Source organism: Micropterus salmoides, unplaced genomic scaffold (genome assembly GCF_014851395.1).
Source record: "Micropterus salmoides isolate LMB-PRFRI ecotype aquatic unplaced genomic scaffold, ASM1485139v1 Ms_hic_scaffold_21, whole genome shotgun sequence".
In the NCBI taxonomy this organism is placed as follows: Eukaryota; Metazoa; Chordata; class Actinopteri; order Centrarchiformes; family Centrarchidae; genus Micropterus; species Micropterus salmoides.
Window position 1 is genome coordinate 27,759,812 of NW_024041262.1, and position 17,947 is coordinate 27,777,758.

A 17,947-nucleotide genomic window follows, 5' to 3' on the forward strand; every position below is an offset into this window, starting at 1 on the left:
TCATTAAACAGTTCTGCATTGTCACTCAAGTATTATTAGCAAAATGTACTTATTATGGTTGGTTACCATATTATTTCTACAATGATGATCCTGAAGTCATGCCTCTTTGTATATTATATTAAATAGAGTTAGACCATCAGAACTTTAGTCTTTGAAACAACATTTTCTGTTTTCTGTTCATTTGCTTTTTAAATGTAGATCTGAAGGCCAAGCCAGTGACACGGCTGCACGCTAGCTTCAGATAGACGCCCTGTCTCACATGAAATTTCATAAATAAGCTTTGTGGCTGGAGGCGCTGCATGTCTGCCCTCTATCAAAACAAAGCTGAATGGAAGTGGACACAAACACCTCTCCAAAGAGCGATGTTGTCTGCTGGATGTATAGTTCAATTCCTTTTAAATTCACCATTTCAACTTAAAAGGAGTTAATAAGTCAGCTTGTTTCTGCCATAAAAATGTAAATGCAGGTTTAAATGTGAGCACAAAACTACTAAACATTTGTTGCTATGACTCATTTAATTCATGCAAGAAAAAAAACCATATGATACGTTTTTAGAAAGTTTGGAAAATGATCAAAATAATCTCTATTGTGATTTTAGGAAAGTGTTTTGCTTTAATTCATAAATTTAACCACTGAGACACGAGGCATGATCTGTATTTTATTTCCGCAGGATGAAACTGTTGATTTGATCCTAAAACCCAACAAATTCACAAGTTTCAGGTCAGAGCTGTTGAAGAAAGGTCCTGGAATGTCATCTTGGTTTTCTGCTCCTCGACGATCAGGAGCTGGGACCTCGGAGAGGTGCTGACCTCACTGATAGTAAAAGCTGTGGGCGACTCTGAAGACGTCGGATATGCCTTCGTACGGTGTGATGACGGGCCGCAGGCCTTTCAGCTGCTTGTAGTGCCCGAAGTGTCTGATCCTGTAGGAACCGCTGGGGGCCGACGGGGGAATGTGCCACTCGACCGTGGAGTTACTCTGCTGGTTTGAACCCTTCAGCCAGTGAAACCTGCAGGGAGAGAGTCATTTACTGTCCTCAAAGACAATTAGAGGTAAAGGTTGGTTTCAGCAAGGCCACGCCTGGTGCCTGATTTAGATTTTGGCGAATTAGAAGCAGTGACCCGCATATAAGAAAGGCATGATTATAGTTACAACACAGTTTGACACAGAGGACTAGGCTAATCTAAATACATTTGTTAGTAGCGTTGAGCTTTGGACTCAAAAACAATTGTGAAGGAGTGACTTTGGGCTCAGGGTAACTGACAGCAGAATCTTTACAAACCAAACAATCAATGGACCGATGGAGGAAACAATCAGCAGATTGATCCAGAATGAAAAGAATCATCAGCTGCAGTCTGAAACTAAACAGTTCAGAATGAGCTGCAGCAGCAACATCCTGCTTTACATTAATGAGAAGGAAGAAAAATCTGAGGAGAGGAGATGTAATAGTACCACAGGCGCAGGGACATTTTACTGTAAAGAATTTAAATACTTGCTCCACCATTGGCTTTCACATAGAGTACACAGAACTTTAACCTACCTGGTCTCCCATGATGCATCAGTGTAGACAACATTCCAGGTTTCTGTTCTGTTGTCATAAATCTCCACAGTAATGAAAGTTTTATCTCTCTGCAACGAACGACAAGACCGAGGAGGTTGGAGAGGGTGGAAAGCAGGAAAGTTAGAAAAGTACAACGAACAAAAAAACGATATTACAAAACTCAGCAAAAAGGCAAATCAGCTGGTCTTACGATGTCTCCAGAATGTCTAGGATTTCCTGCTACGAACGTGACGGAGACAACATCGCCCTGAAAAACACATTCAGACGCTTCAGTTGATGTATGTTAACATGAAACAGCGAGGTGTCGTCAGCATAACAACGGTGGAAAACAGTTCAAACTGAAAGAGGAAACGAGTTCGGGGCAGCAGCCCTGCGGGATGCCGCCGAGCAGACAGTGGAGCACAGGAGGACGTCGTGTCCTACCTGTCTGTAGACGGGGTACACCTGCTGCAGGACGTCTCCAAAGCTGCTGTTCACCGGTTTTCTGTCAACGGGGGCCGCAGGCATCAGATTGAAGAGTTTCTGAAAGAAGGGAGGCTGAGGGCCGGCGGGCAGCTCTGACACTCGATCCTGAAAACACACACCAGTAAATAAATATGATCTGTTAGGGTTCCAGTTCTTTAAGAACCATGTTGCTGAGGCAGTCTGACCATTAATACTGTCAGATGGGTTTCGTCACTCCTGCGGTTTGTCTTTGTTTTGGAACTGCATCTCTCATAAGCCTATAAATGTTTACATTTTGTCCAGTTGTCCCAATTAACAGCAGCTGAATTAGCTGTTAGCATGGACGTACATACAGCTTTCCCTGGATTACTGTGATACTGAAGACAACATAAAACATGAAGATTCTCAGGCAGCATCTTTTTCTGGTTTCTAAGCTGATTTCTGGACATTTGTCCACATCGGAGATGATGATAATGTCTTTGGAAAGCCAATAAAACACCTGAATGCACCTGTCCCTTCAACTCACACAGTATTTTGTACTTTGCCTCTCCTTCCATCTCACCTCTTCCTTTCAACTTGTGTTCTTTCAAGTTATCCAATGATCTATTAAATGGATCAATGCTGATTATTAAAGGTGGAACTCGGCCTGCCCCACCTGTGCGATTGCTCTGGCCAGGCCTTTGTACTTTTGCAGGTAGGCACTGAGCGTGTGCGGACCGTAGATGGTGGAGGCTCCTTCATACCTCTGAACCTGAAAACACAGTTTGATTTATTTACACTTTGTCTCTTAGAAGTTGTGCTTTTGTTTATCTGTTGGGGGCGACTCAAAAACTACAGTACCCATGAGCCTCAGTAGCTGTGTACCTGATACTCCTCGTAGGTGGTGATGTAGTGAGTGTAGATGTTACTCAGGCCAGCGATCACCACCTCTGTGTCCTTGAACGCCCCCTCGGACTCGAGTTCCTGATACACAAACACACACAGGGTTAACACGTGGCGTGTTGCAGGTGTGATGCGGTGCTGATGTTTGCGTGTCTCACCTGTTTGACCGTTTCTCTCAGCCTCCTCCCCGACATGGTGCTGTTAACGTGCAGAGCGACAGGGTCAGGATGAAGTGTGGGAAGCTTTACTGTGGTTACTACTAAATGTTGATCAGAGTGATTGGAAACGGGAAGACTGCAGCAACTCAAAGCAACTCTGACTGGACGTTATAAGTGTGGAGGTAGAAGCTAGAGTCCAGGATAAAAATAAGGTGGTCCTTCTGCATAATGAGTTACTTTTTGCACTTAAAGTACACATTGATGCTAATACTTGTATTTTTTCTTGGGTAAGATTGTTTGTGCAGCACATTTACTTGTAACAGAGTATTTTTACTCTGTGGTATTACTACTATTAAATAAGCTGTTTCATCAGTGGGATTGGGCGAGAACAGGTTCCAACTTGGAACCGTTTCAAAAACAACAATTCCAAATGGAATCCTCTAGAAAATTTGGTTTTGAATCCGATCATCAGTTCCAAATTTAGTCTAGTAGCAGACCTATTTCTGCCAATGTTAAACTGGAGAAACTCTGTTCACCTTAGCAGAAAATCTAAATCGAGAATCGATAAGAACCCGAATCGAAACGAATAAATACTTTGCACTGAATTTCATAGAATGGCACTTTGCTGCATACACAGCGCTTTAAATTACATAACCCTGTGTAAAAAACGGTGGTGTCTTTTAAATTGTGTTGTATTAATATCTAATTTAATGTTTAACTGTGTTAAGTGTACGTTGTGATGACCTGCCAGGGACTAGAGATGGAAAATAGCCTTCGTGCTAATTCTGGCACATTTATATTGCTGAAATGTTCATTGATATGCACTGTCCCTTTTAAATAAATAAATAAAAAAAAGAATCGGAAAAGGAACGGTTAAAATCAATATGATGCACAACCCTAAACATCAGCAGTATGAAGTGTAGTGTCATCAGTAGTGGTATTTTCAGTGGTAGTAATCTCAGTAGTATTATCAGTAGATCATCAGTAGTATAAGTAAAACGTTGTTACGTCATCTCTCCAGGAACAGCTACGACAGCTACAGAACCGATGGTGATGATCTGGACGTCGACAATCTGAGGATGCCACGGCAGAGGCCAGTTCATCTGCACACGCACAAAACACATTAACACACATTAACAATCTGGATATAACCAGATTTAACTGGCTTCATGGGGACATAAATAGATAAATAACTTTATTGTCTGTCCCAAAGCAGTGACAGAAATTCTCCAAGGCTCATTTAAAACAGCAGCTGTACCATGAAATATTTCTTGTGAATGTTTTTCCGGGCCAGGGTAACTTTCCATCATCTGCCTGATGGTAGTAGCTGGAAAGAGTGGTGGAGGAAGAGTTTTGATTTATGTTTGGAGGTGAGGAGATTGTATCAGGATGAATCGTTGAAGGTCAGAATGGATTCAATGAGTGAAGAGTAAACCAGAGTTAAAATATCCTTAAAGGGTCTTGGCATGACTTACTGTCGATCAGGGGCCTCAAATTACTGTTTAGTTCATTTATTTTTTCCCGTTTAGATCTTTGACTTCAAGTGAGACTGAAACATTGGACATCCAAAGTAGATTTTTTAAGTTACTGCACAACCTGTCATCATAAGCACGTGTGATTTACTCCAAAACATCTTTTCCTCTGACCATAAAATCTAGAAAGTGGGAGTTTCCTGTGCGGTTTGTTGTGACTGCTTCCTGTCTCAGTTACATGTAGAGCAGTATGACCCAGCTGTATTGATACCTTCAGTTTTTTCCATGGAGCAAGCTGAAAGGCCAAAAACTTCTTTGAATGGTCAGATGATGTTTTCCAATTCCAATTTATACTTCTGCGTCTACCATAGCTGCTGGTGTAGGCTATACATGCCATCGTGAGCACTCATACTTGTGTGATGGCGTCTGCGTCTCTGCAGTTGCGTTGCCAAAACGCTAGTTAAGCTTAAATGTTCCACTGTGTTGAGTTTCTTCTTCTTCGTTGGTGTAGGGCGGCTGAAAGTGAGTGGACCATGTTGGACTTGGAGCTGATTGATGTTAAACAGCAGCTACTTTTAGTGAAATTACTAAAAAACAGAAATAAGAGAAGGCGTCAGAGCAGATGGTTTGTATGAAACAAACCAGTTGAGGCAGGAGAAGAAGAACGAGACGGAAATGTGATGCTACCAAGCCGACCAACCGATTCCAACTTCTTGCGGTTCTTGCAATCAGGGTACGGTGTAGATTCGACGCAGAAGTATAAATTGGCTTTTGCGGGTGAGGAGTTAGTGGAACGGGTGCTTTAAATATCCACAGGTGTGTAGAACAACAGCTGTTCATTTGGAGAACACAGTCGGTGTGCAAACAGAAGTTTAAGTTGCTTTTTCTTCCATCTCTGTCTGTGGAGGTAAAACGAGGCACCAGTTCCACAATGATGAGATCATCATCATCATCATCATCATCATCCACCTTAATACTAATATCTGACCTGTTGACAGCAGCTTTCTGAGTTATGAAATGAAACTGTGCTTTCGATTTGAGATCATATTTATCTTCAAATGTGCAACAAATTTCGGCACATCATTGGGACTCAATGTGTCCTTAAGTCCAGTAAGTAGTTTTATGCACGTGGCCCCTGGTCTGTGGCCCCTGGTCAAGTAACTTGAGTTTGAGAGCCCTGCTGAGTTAAATTCTGCCTCTTCCTCACCTCCCCAGTGCTGAACAGGATCGGTTTGGGATGATGACACTCCTGCGTCTGATTGGACGGCTCCCCCAGGAGAGCGTCTCTGATCCCGTCCCAGAACGGGTCGCCTTCCACCGCGCCTACAGAGAGAGAGAGAGAGAGACATCCGGTTATACAGGATGTCAAACCGGAAACAGCAGAGCAACAGCAAACATATTCTCACTCCCAGCTCGTCACATATGAACAATTAGTCAGACCCCTTGGTGTCGCTTTGAAGGCCTTGGTACCTTTTAGCGTTGTTATTCGACGTAAAGGGCTCCGCGGTCAAGTTAGCATCAATAAATATGCAACGTCAGATTTGACTTTCAAAATAAAAGTATTTCTTAATGTTGTGATTCTAGGCAATTTGGTTAGGTTTAGGAAAAGACCATGGTTTGGCTAAAAATAACGACATTACTTACTTAACCTGTGGAACTTAAATAATAACATTAAATGTTGACTTCTTGTTTCACACGGGAAACAAACACCGTCCTCCTGGTTGAAAGTCCAGCTTCTGGACCACCTTTTCAACCCAACCACCTCCTTACTCTGACTTTCCCTGTTTTTACTTTTAGAGTTCATAAACAACGCTACAGGGATCCCGCCAATGCGTTCTAAATTGACGCCATTGGGTCTTGACTATGTGTCCATATGTAACGACTTGGGATTGAGAACGAGTTGCAGTAGAAGAAGAGTAGAATCACCCTGAGTGAAGTTCAGGTCTCCTCCTCCATCTGTTGTTCCTGCTGCAAAACTGTGACCCAGAGCTGGTTTACATGTACTGACCTGTCACACACACACACACACACAAACACACACACACACACACACACCTGTAAATAGTTTATACAGGTATAACATATCTGTAAATTGGGGTCCACTGCCCCAGACCTACATCGCTAGCTTTGCTAATACACGTTGTGTGTTTCCATTGATGTATCTAGTGTGTGTGTGTGTGTGTGTGTGTGTGTTGCTGACCGTGTGTGTGTCGTTGATCTGAACAGTAACATTTGTCATGTTGACCCACTGGTGGGCGGAGTGAAGGAAGCCAGTCACCTCTTCGACTGCGTTAGCATACAGCTCCTGTAGGGGGCAGCGACACATCACTGTGCTGACTACTTCTTCTCCTAACTTTAAAATAAAAAGCATGCCTTGTGGGGAATTGATTTCAGTCCTCATAAGGAATGTGAGTCCCCACAATGCACTGATGGAATGGGTTTGGTGTCCCCACAACGTAGTTTATACAACATTTGTGATGACTTTTCTTTTCATTGCCCAAACTTCCCTGAACAAAGACCCTAAATGTCACAGATGCTTGTTTTTAATAATTTGAATAATTAACCTGTGATTAAGTGAAATGTGAAATAAGAATCATTAAATGTCACGTACGTTTACTTCAAATAGTTTAGAGTTAAAATTCGAGATGTCCTGATCCTAAGAATCAGTGCAGGAACATTTTAATGGATCCATTTTCTCTGCTGTGTTTTATCCACCTCAGGCTGCAGCGCTGCTCTCTTCAATGACAGATTACCTCACTGCATAAGTGTAAATATAGAGATTGTGAATGTGAAAACTTATTTGGAAGAGTACCAGTGAAACTGAACTGAAACAGAAGACATATGTGGCAGAATGCACAGATCACGTTTTAACGCTAATAAATCAGTTACCGCTCTCTTATTTATCGAAGCTTGGTGTAGAAAACATTCAGGAAGCGTTAACGTTACATCAGTGAGAAACAAAAGTAAACCTAAATCCTCTCTGAGGGAAGAGGCTCCACTCTGTTGTTCAACAACTGCAACAGAGTGAGACGTCCTCTCTATGGAAGATCTCTGGAGACACATTCTCTAGGTAATCTTTTTTTACTTATATATTTTAAAAGTGGTAGATCGAATATGAAAAGGTTTGGCCAGGTGTGTAACTGTCAGTCCCGACAGAAAGATAAGACTTTAGAGATCAGACTGGCTTTACTGAAAGACAGGATGGACGGACGGGTACCTTAGCCTTGCTGTAGATGTTGTGTCCGATGATCCTTGTGCTGTCGAACATGTCTTCTCCAGGTCCGAACGCCTTACACATCTTAGTCTGACAGACAAACACTTCCTGTTTACTGTCTGGTGGTTATACTGAATGTGTGTGTTGGTGTGTGTGTGCGTGTGTTTACCCCTCCTACAGGACAGGAGCTGTTCAGGTAGTCGCAGGGCAGTCCGGTGTTCACACAGCGAGGTCCTCGAGTGTTCGGAGTGACGTCGCCGAGGTTACTGGAGGAGAAACCGGCAACGAAGCCTCCCTGAGTACACACACACACGCACACACACATTACAATGCACAAAACCAAAATGAGTCGCAGCAGCACACGGGGAGGACAGAAGCCCAAATGATTAATGTAATGTAAGACTCCACAGAGCCCCTCTAAGACAACATGTAAACATGGAGGAAGTTTTGGAAATGAAACACACTGGCACTTAATGTACTTATTACTTACAAGCCAAAACAAAATGTTTTCCTAAACATAACCAAACTGCATATATTCCACCCAGGCCTCGGACACGGACGCTGAAGGGTACCTTGTGCGTAAAGTACAGACACATGGTCAGGCTTTGATAAAGCATCAATATCTGACGCTATTAGATGAGAACCTGCTCGGCTATCAATGCTGACTGATTTTTCTAGCTAACACATAGTTAAATATATTAAAATATATGAATCAATAGTAATTGAAATGTTTTTACGTAAACATGTAAACTTACTGAACGGTGCTCCAAGATCTCACTGAGAGACTCGACCAGCAGCAGATGATTAAAACCCGGGGTTCTCTAAGACTGAGACCGTAAGCCTCCTGGCAGACAAAGCTTGGAGCCCACCCCCTACCCCTTAGTTAACTTGCTTAGTTTTGCTTAATTCCCGGATAGCCAGGCTATCCTGACATTTCTGTTTGATATAATTTCACACAGTAACTTAATGTAATATGGTCTAAGAGTCCTGAGACAGGTATTTAGTTTCTGACTCTGGGAAAGTGGGGAAACGGTAACATTCCCCAAAACTTCTGTTTCTATCTAACCAAATCACACACATTTGGGCTACTGATCACCTTTTGATAACTAATGTAATTTTTTTCACTTTCATTCCCTTGGCTTCCCTTTTAAACTGTCCCACTTTGAAAACCTCTGATTTAGTGCTTTGGATACCAAAAACAGTCACAAATGTATGACCAACTTCTGCTACTGATGCTATGACCAACTCCTATAAACCAACCAATCAGAATATGACATGAACTGATAGCTGGACCCATCTCACGTAGTGTACCACTCAATTAACTTAAAGTATAAACCCTGTTTAAAATAGACAATAAGTTCAGATTGTTCTGTCTTGTCTAAATAAAGATGTTTGCAGTGTTTTTTCTGGCTACAGGTACGACCTCTACCAATCAGAGGGTCGAGCAGTAGACTCTGTGCAGCCTGGTAGATGGGAGCCAGGGCAGAGATGACCTGGTGCTGCTCACAGTAACCTGAGCAGAAAGACCTGCAGCAGGTGTCAGCAGGGTCCTGTCACCTGTCCAGGTAGATCTCCGGGGTTCTTGTCCTGCTCCAGCAGGTAGGAGGCGTAGCCCATGTTGTCGCTGCTCACCATTTGGTTGGTGAGGTTCATGCTGACGGCGTGGACGGCAAACCAGCTGTGAGGTGGGGCGGAGTCGTATAGACAGTCAGACCAGCATGGAGTAAAGACACAAGCTTTTAAACAGATTCATCAACAGCGGTGAGGTAAACCCACACAAGTTTTTCACATCGAGTTTAACTCTGGTCAACTTTTAAACATGATTTCAAGACATCGATCAATAACAAGCCTGACAGAGCTGATCTGAGATCTGTAGTGTGTTTGAAAAAAATATTAATAACACTTTACATATAAATAATGAAAATAAGATACAACCCATCCCTTATTTGTTCAATTTATATTGCATCATACAGGTGCCAGAAAAATCAATACCCAGCCTTATTATTATTATTATTATCACGAAAGGAGGGCGCTGTGTGTTTTTACCTGAGCATACCGATCCCATCTCCATCCCGATCAGTGAACTTGAGCACCAACACCTGTTTATCTGTGTTCCACTTATACCTGAAGGGATCAATAACAACACTTATCAATAATGTCTTTGGAGGGAAAATACAGGGATTCTTTTTTATAAATCAGGCCGGGTTTTATCATCAGAGCCACATACGACCTCCTACCCTCCCCCCAAAACCTGAAAGTGTGGTATGGAGAAGATCCCACCTGTTCCCTGTGTCAAGCACCTGCATCCCTAAGGCACATTCTATCAGGGTGCACTACAAGTCTCACCCAAGGGCACTTTACTTGGCGGCATAACCAAGTACTCAGAGAGCTGGCATCAATACTGGAACAGGAGCAAACAACAACAAACTACTTCCCCCAAAAATCAGCAGGACAGGTCAACTTCACAAATTTCATACCAACTGGCCAACATTAAGAGCATCATACAACACCTAAGGATTCAAGCATCCCTGCAGTCAGCGCAGGATTGGGAACTGAAAGTGGACCTTGATAAGAAGCTTGTGTTTCCCCCAGAAATAGTGGCTACAACACTCCGGCCAGACATGGTCTCATTGTCTCCAACAACAAAGCTGGCTTATGTTGTGGAATTAACAGTACCATGGGAACATGGGGGTGAAGAGGAAAAAGAACAAATATTCCGACCTGGAAGCTGAAGCATCCCAGAACAGCTGGAAGACAGAGCATCTTCCCAGTAGCGGTGGGATGCAGGGGATTTGTTGCCAAATCTACCACCAGTTTGCTGAAGGAGATAGAGGTGAAGGGTTGCTCCCTCCAACAGGCCATCAAGTCCCTGTCAAGTGCTGCCGAAAAAAGCAGTAACTGGCTCTGGATCAAGCGTAAGGACCCAAACTGGGCAGCAAAGTAGAGGCAAATGGTATGCGGTCAGGCTTAGGTCTGACTCAGTGAGAAGGACGCCCCTGCCATGCAGAGCCCGTCAGGGTATAGAGGGTATGACATGGAGGGGGGTGTACCTGGGACACTAGGTACACTGTTAAGCCCTCTGGAGATGTGGGCTTCAATCAGTGGAAATTCGATGAAGCAGGGTGCCCACCTGATGACCCCAATGACATCAGGCGGCTGTGGCTCAGGAGTTAGAGCGAATCAGCTGCATATCGTTGTATCCTTGGGCAAGATACTGAACCTGTTTCCTACTGAAGGGATAGAAACTAGAATCTAGTTCTATTAGCTTTACTGATATTAAAGTGTGCACCTGTGTCTCTCGTCCTCAGGGTTGTTGAGGTAGGAGTGAGGACTCCGGTTGATGCTGCTGTCATCCAGCTCCCCTCTGCTCCTGTAAATCCTGCCCGGCTGCATGGTTCTGTGGGCTATGTCAATACTCTGGAAATGGAGGTTTACAGTTAATAATACAGACATCAGGCCATGTCTATTTTCTGATAAAAAAAAAGTTTGATATTCTTATATAGAGAGTCATGGTATGATGGGGGTGCCTATACTGTGAAACAAGTTTAAAATGATCAATAGTGTTATAAACTATATTACAGTCTATAACACTATAACACACTATTATATACAGCATTACATATTTGGGCTCTCCCAGTATGTATTTTCATGTTCAGTGGCTCAAAATACTTCTCGTTCTCACTCCCAAGTTGTCACATATGGACGCACGGTCACGACCCAATGGTTTGTAATGCCCCGGCGGGAAGCCCTGTAGCATATTTCAATGTTAAACATAAGTATATGATATTTAACAGAAACGTCTGAGTGAGGAGGTGTTTGGGGTGGACGGAGGGCCAGAAACCGGGCTTGCATGTCACGTAAAAGTTGTAACTTTTAAACCAAACCCTTGACTTTTCCAAAACTAAGTACGTTTGCCACCTAAACATAACCAAGTTGCAACGTTTCACAACGTTAACAAATACTTAGACTGTCAATATTTTGACCGAACGTTGCATTATTTATTCTTGCTAACTTGACCACGGAGCGATACACATTGAAAAACAATGCTAAAGGGCACCTAGGGCATTTTAAAAGTGACCCCAAGGGATCTCGAACAAGTGTCCATATTTGACGGGTTCGGAGTGAGAATGGAAGGAGGGAGTGTAAATGTATTTTCATCCCTCGTTAAATACTTAATAATGATGATCCACTGACAGGAACTTGCAGTCGGCTCAGGAGATATGTATCTCCTGTATTATTTGGTTCATGATGCTCTCAATAATGTTGTTGCTGCTGCATGTTGAGTCTTCCTGTACAAACTGTGCAGGGAGCTGAACATAAACCAAACAGTAAACCTCACACACCTTGACGATGCCGTTGACCAGCGGCTCGATGGACGCCTTCAAGTAACCTTTACTGGTGATCATAAACAGGGTGTACTGGAAGTATCCGCCCAGTCCGCTGTGTGTGTGCGTCCCGCTCAGAACCACATTATCCTGGCGGTACAGATCCCCATATTTCACCTGCAGCGCCTGAAGAACCTGAACACACCCGCACATTATTTCTCAAGTTATTTGCAGAACAGACAGAGAAAGTTAATCTGACCCTGGTGTGTTTTAGAGTAAATTTCTTAACAATATATCAGTTAGCTAAAATCAGCTCCCCCTCAACCAGCTACACCGCTGAAATGTTGCTTACATTAACAATAATGATTAATAATCCAGCTCTCTGTAAGGAGCTACTTTTACTAATTATACTTTAGTAAATATTGCTTTTACTATACATGTGTACTTTTATTGAAATATAATTGTTAATGCTGGGTTTTTACCTGTAAGGTAGTATTTTCATACTATTAATAATTTTACATAAGTAGGATCTAAATACTTCTTCTGCTATTTATGTGTGCTATATACTGAATGTGTGTGTGTTCACCTCCAGTCGTAGCCTTTGTGAAATCATTCCTACATCTGCAGTGACGAACACGACTCTCCGCCTCCCGTCGTCAATGATGAAAGCTCGGCTGTACAGGCGAGTGTGAATGCCTGCAGCCGTCTGCTGAGGGTTTGCATAACCCATCTACACACACACACACACACACACACACACACACACACACAACTGGGTGTGGTCATTCCAAAGGAAGTATGAATGGTGAGCTTAGCTCAGGTTATACATGTTGTAACTTTCTGACGTGTGCAGGATAAGTGAGGAAACACTTGCTGGGTGAACAGACTCTTTAACCTTCTTGTTGCTCTGATAAAAGCTGCAGTTCAATTTATAACCATCTTTGAAAAAGAAAAATACAGCTTCATTGATGAATTATCCATCTACCTATTCCCCACCGCTTATCCAGAGTAGCGATGGCAGCAGGGTAGTCCTGACGTCCCTCTCACTAGTTTCAGCTTCTCCTGGAGGATCGAGAGGAGTTCCCAAACTAGATGATATATATAATGCCTCCATTATATTCTGGGTCCACTCCGGTGTCTCCAACCAGTTGTATGTGCCCAGAAAACCTTCAAAGGAAGGCGTCCAGGAGGGTCCTGATCAGAGCCATGAAACAAAGGAGCACGGCTCTACTCGGAGCTCCTCATCCTCTCTGTGACGCTAAAACACCCCGAGGAGGAAAATCATTTTGGCCTCTTGTATCTGCAATCTCATTCTTTCAGGATTCTGGGGTCCCTGAATCAGACGTGTGATGAGAGATGTGTTGGACTTCCTGCAGAGGAAATGGACGCAGCTCTCACATCGGTTATATGAGGACTAGATATCTATTCAGCCAAAAAGATTTTCCATCTGCAGTTTGTTCAGAAATGTTCAGACACATCCAGGTGGACCTCAGGGTTTATGGTCCTCTGGCTGCAGATTGAGAATCTGACAGAACCATAAATATTATCAGTCCGAACACACCCAGTCAGACAAGAGCCATCTGGCCTCCACAGCAGACTGGAGTTTGAGCTGTTGAATTATTCAACGTTGGAAAAATATGGGAAACCAAAAAACATTCCTCTACTGCATCTCTCTTCAGAAAGTGTTGGGAAAGTGTTGCCTTGTGCCCATAAGAATTCAGCAACGATAAAAAAGGGTTGACGTTGGACAAGCAATGAACTGGCTGTTGTCAACAGTCCATTTGACTGGCTAAAAACAGTCTCAGGTTCTCAGGTCCAGCTGTTGCTGTGCATCCTGCTGAGTTCTGTTGCCAGAGAACCAAATATGTCCCAGCTCAATCCCCCCATTTGGCAGGTGTTGGCACCAGGTGTTGGACCTCAATACATTGGGCTATTCTGGGATGCCCATGATAAGTCCACCAACAAGGCATGACGATCAAGCAATTTTTGCTAACCTAATGTATCATGTAAAAGCAGCTAAACATGCCATTCTACCTTGAACTTGCCCTCTCCATTACTGTAGTTAAAAAATACAATTGCCTTAATACAACCCATCTGAGGAGTTTTACAAGTGTCTTCAGTCGTGTTTCTAACATTTGTTTGACTGAACAGATACATTCTAGTTTTGGATTGTGTTTGACTTCTTTTTGGGCTACAGGTCTACTTTTTTACTCGGTGAGGCTACCTAAAGCTGCTGGAGACACACAGAATCCAGCGAGGACACATCTGGATGCACCAGACAGATGAACGCTCCGGCTTGCGGGTGACGAAACAGTGAGTTGGGCGGGGCTTTCTTGTGGACTGTCTGTTTTCAACATGGCGGCCAGGTCAGAAACTGTCTGATCTTAGAGCTAAACCGTTTGCTAAAAAATGTTTCTGGAAACATTTAAGGGAAGAAAGAGGCACTGCCTAGTTTTACAGTTTTGTGAGACTGGTGCACAGGATGGACTCATTTAGATAGCAAGTCGAACATTTGGATACCACGAACGGTCAGTCAGTCAGCTTGATGTAGCATAACCGCCTTGAACCGCATGGCTCTCCACAGAAAATTAAAGAGGTGGTATTCTTGTACCAAAGTTATACCAGAAAAGGTTTAAATGTTTTCATTTTCAAAAAAACATATTTTTGTCCTACTGCACATTGCTGCAGCTCCTCTTTTCACCCTGTGTTGAAGGCTTCGTTTTAGCTATGGAGTGATACATCTTGTCTCTAAATGATCTTTGTTGGGAGTTGCACATGCTCAGTTCCTAGTTAAGGACTACTAGCCAATCAGAAGCAGAGAAGGGCGGGTCATCGAGAAGCCGGTAAACAGCTCGGGTTCAGCCGTACGTGTTGCCGACCAGCTCGGCAACATGGACTGGAGCGAGAGTTTCAGAGCGGTGAGTTATTAATCTGTATCCATAAAGTTTTAACTGAGCTCTGTCTCTACATCACAGGAACAACTTTATGTCCACTGCCTGCCTGGAGGGTAGCTAGTGTTTGGAAGGGAGAGGAGAGCTGTATGCTGCAGCTCACTGTTTTTCTACCGGTGTTTTTGAGGGTGTGTCGGAGTAGGATCCATCTCCTCTACATCCGTCAACGGCTCCAGTGTCTCCATCATAAGGCTAAAATATGCTCCCTCAGGCTGCACATTGGCAAACTTGCACAAATGGTCATTCAGAGATTTTGAGAACAACCTTTAGGAGAAATCCAACAATAGAAGTGGGATTTCCCATTTGACCCAATGGGGTGTAGACTTTGGAGGTTTGCACATCAGCTCCTCTGCGAGGCTCTGCAACCTAAAAATACCCATAACACCCTTCTCTGGGTAGGTCCACAGAGACGTTTACAGACAGTATGTCTTTGCAAAAGCATTCTTCAAGCTTTACGCATATAATTTATCAGGGTTGGGAGCATCAGACTCCAAGGTCTCTAAAGATTCACCACCTGGACACTTGCGAGTAGTTATTGTCTCTACGTGGACACCTCAGAGTCTGTTACTGTCTTTTATTCCATGTCACACGACACTTATTGAGTTGCATTCATGACTTCTGAACATGGAAGAAGCAGTGTGGCAGGAGGCCTTGAAGGCAGCACCAGTGTCTGATGTGTGTTTTGGTACTGACCAGAGGGATTTCAGCTGGTGGCCCGGTGCAGTCGGCTCGGCCCACTCCGATCAGGTACGGTGTACGCTGGGGTTCTGGACTGGGAGAAGGAGTTGGCTCTGGGTCTGACAACAGAGGAGGGTGGGATGTTAGTTTTAAAGGACCGTACCTGAGATCAGAAAGACTTTGCAAGAAGCTATAAACACAATGAAAGTACAGATAGTTTTAAAGAATGAAGCTAGTTTCATTTAATATGTTTGTTATTATCAACCATCCCATGGTCAGAGCCAAACCAACAACATGTCAGTCTGTTTCTCAGCACTGTCTGACTTCCTGTCTGTGGCTCTCAGATCCAAGCCCCATTGGTTTTGGGGCGGCTGTGGCTCCCCCTGGTTGCGTGTCGAAGGCAAGATACTGAACCCCGAATTGCCCCTGGCGGCTGTTCCGCCAGTGTATGAATGAGTGTGAATGCTAGTTTCTGTTTGAGCACTCAGTGTATGAATGTGTATGACTGGTGAATGCAGATGTAGTGTAAAAGCGCTTTGAGTGGTCAAAAAGACTAGAAAGGCACTATACAAGTACGGAGCATTTACATTTACATTTTTTTTTAAAGGTTACTGAATCAGTCCACCTGTGGTGAGTATTTAGTATTTATGAAGGAACACACATGTTTCTATGTCATGCTTCCTGTTCTAGATGTAAACATATAATCTCATGTATGTGTGTGTTCTCACCTGTGTGTGTTTTCCGGGTGGCCATCACTGCGATCAGCGTCACACACACTGCTGTCATGACGATGAACAGGACGACCAGCGTCAACTCCCGAGCAGAAAGACCACAACATACTGACTTCCTGCTCGCCATACTGTCGGCCTGTCTGTCAGCACAGGAGGAGGTGGAAGCTACCAGTCGAAGGTATAAGATGTCTTAGTAATGTGTAAAACACTTGTGGCAGCTTCCAATCAGAAAGCAATCAACAATTTAAACAAGGTAATTTTGCAAAAAAGAGTTTCCTGTTTCCTGAGTGAGAGTTTAAAAGTAGTTTGTGGATAAACAGAATCTTGATGAGTAAACGCTGCTGTACATGAAGCATTAGCTTTGAGGAGCGATGAGGAGGCTGAAACCTTCCTCACATTAACACGTGAAACTAACAGAAATGTTTAAGTTTCCATCGTTTGAGCTTCTGAGCTGAGACATAAAATGAATCTGACGACATGATGGAACTCACCTTCAGTGTGAAACCAGGAGACAAAGTGTGTTTGTGTTGAGCGAGTCTGATCTGAGGTCTGTTCACAGCTCAGGTCCACCAGAGCAGTCCAGCTGTTATCTACCTGATAAACAGTCTCTCACTCCAAAGGTCAGACACACACAGCGCCACTCAGATACAGATTGTAGATCGGTGATTATAGAAGTAATAAAGCAATAATAAATAAATTCTAGTCTGTGTTTAGGTAGACTGCTCTACTTTCGTGCTGGTTCCAGAGCTTTTGACCGTATTACATGATCTTCATCAGGAAGTTTGCTCAGTAGTCACAGAACTATTTATATTTGATATGTTTATATTTCAAGTTTATATTTTATATTCATCAATCTGTTTAAATTTGATTTTAACAATGAACCAAAACTAAATTATTAAAAAAGTAACATATTTTAGAGACAGTCGGCCTTGCTGGTGAACTTTAAGCCCAGTGTCACTGTGAGCTTGTGTCTTTTATGATCTAAGTATAGATGATATTCATCCCGTCACTTGGTATCAGGTGGAAATGTTCTCATGATGTCTTTCTAGTGTTCATCACCATACATGTGACTGTGCATTATTATACTGGTAATTAAACAACTACTAACAGCATATAAAGCAGTTTAAATAGTACAGTGGTTCATGTTACTTTATAACTAAGTGGATATTAACATGACTATTAATACCAGTACTGATGCCTCTGAGAACACTAAGTATCAATAAACAAGATCTATTGACAGAAATTCAATATAAGATCCATAACTATGTTTTCAGTGGTGTAGAAAGACCTTACATAATGAACTGTTTTATTACCTTAGAATGAGACATTTCTATCTACAGACATCGCAGATCCTCTCACATGGACGCCACCATGTTGCACCGCCATGTTTCTACAGTAGCCCAAATGGACAAACTGCTCTACAGAGTGCGTTTCATCACTACGCTGAATACGTAGGAGGAAGAAGAAGATGAGGAAATAATAATAATAATTACATTTACTCATTTAGCTGACGCTTTTATCCAAACCGACT

At 43.0% G+C, this 17,947-nt stretch overlaps 1 protein-coding gene across 1 annotated transcript; it reads right to left on the reverse strand.

Annotated features, from left to right (window-relative positions):
• Positions 1 to 807: 807 nt before the first annotated feature.
• Positions 808 to 16,989, reverse strand: asah2 (N-acylsphingosine amidohydrolase 2). Its single transcript, XM_038735657.1, has 21 exons — positions 16,908 to 16,989; positions 16,414 to 16,581; positions 15,701 to 15,804; positions 12,643 to 12,786; positions 12,075 to 12,251; positions 11,021 to 11,148; positions 9,778 to 9,855; positions 9,289 to 9,409; positions 7,901 to 8,026; positions 7,735 to 7,821; positions 6,718 to 6,822; positions 6,444 to 6,525; positions 5,725 to 5,840; positions 4,054 to 4,148; positions 3,046 to 3,085; positions 2,870 to 2,968; positions 2,661 to 2,756; positions 1,985 to 2,131; positions 1,752 to 1,808; positions 1,541 to 1,629; positions 808 to 1,009 (listed from the first exon to the last, which is right to left on the reverse strand). The coding sequence occupies exons 2-21, from the start codon at positions 16,541 to 16,543 to the stop codon at positions 811 to 813; spliced, it is 2,220 nt and encodes a 739-aa protein (XP_038591585.1). The 5' UTR covers positions 16,544 to 16,581; positions 16,908 to 16,989; the 3' UTR covers positions 808 to 810.
• Positions 16,990 to 17,947: the final 958 nt, after the last annotated feature.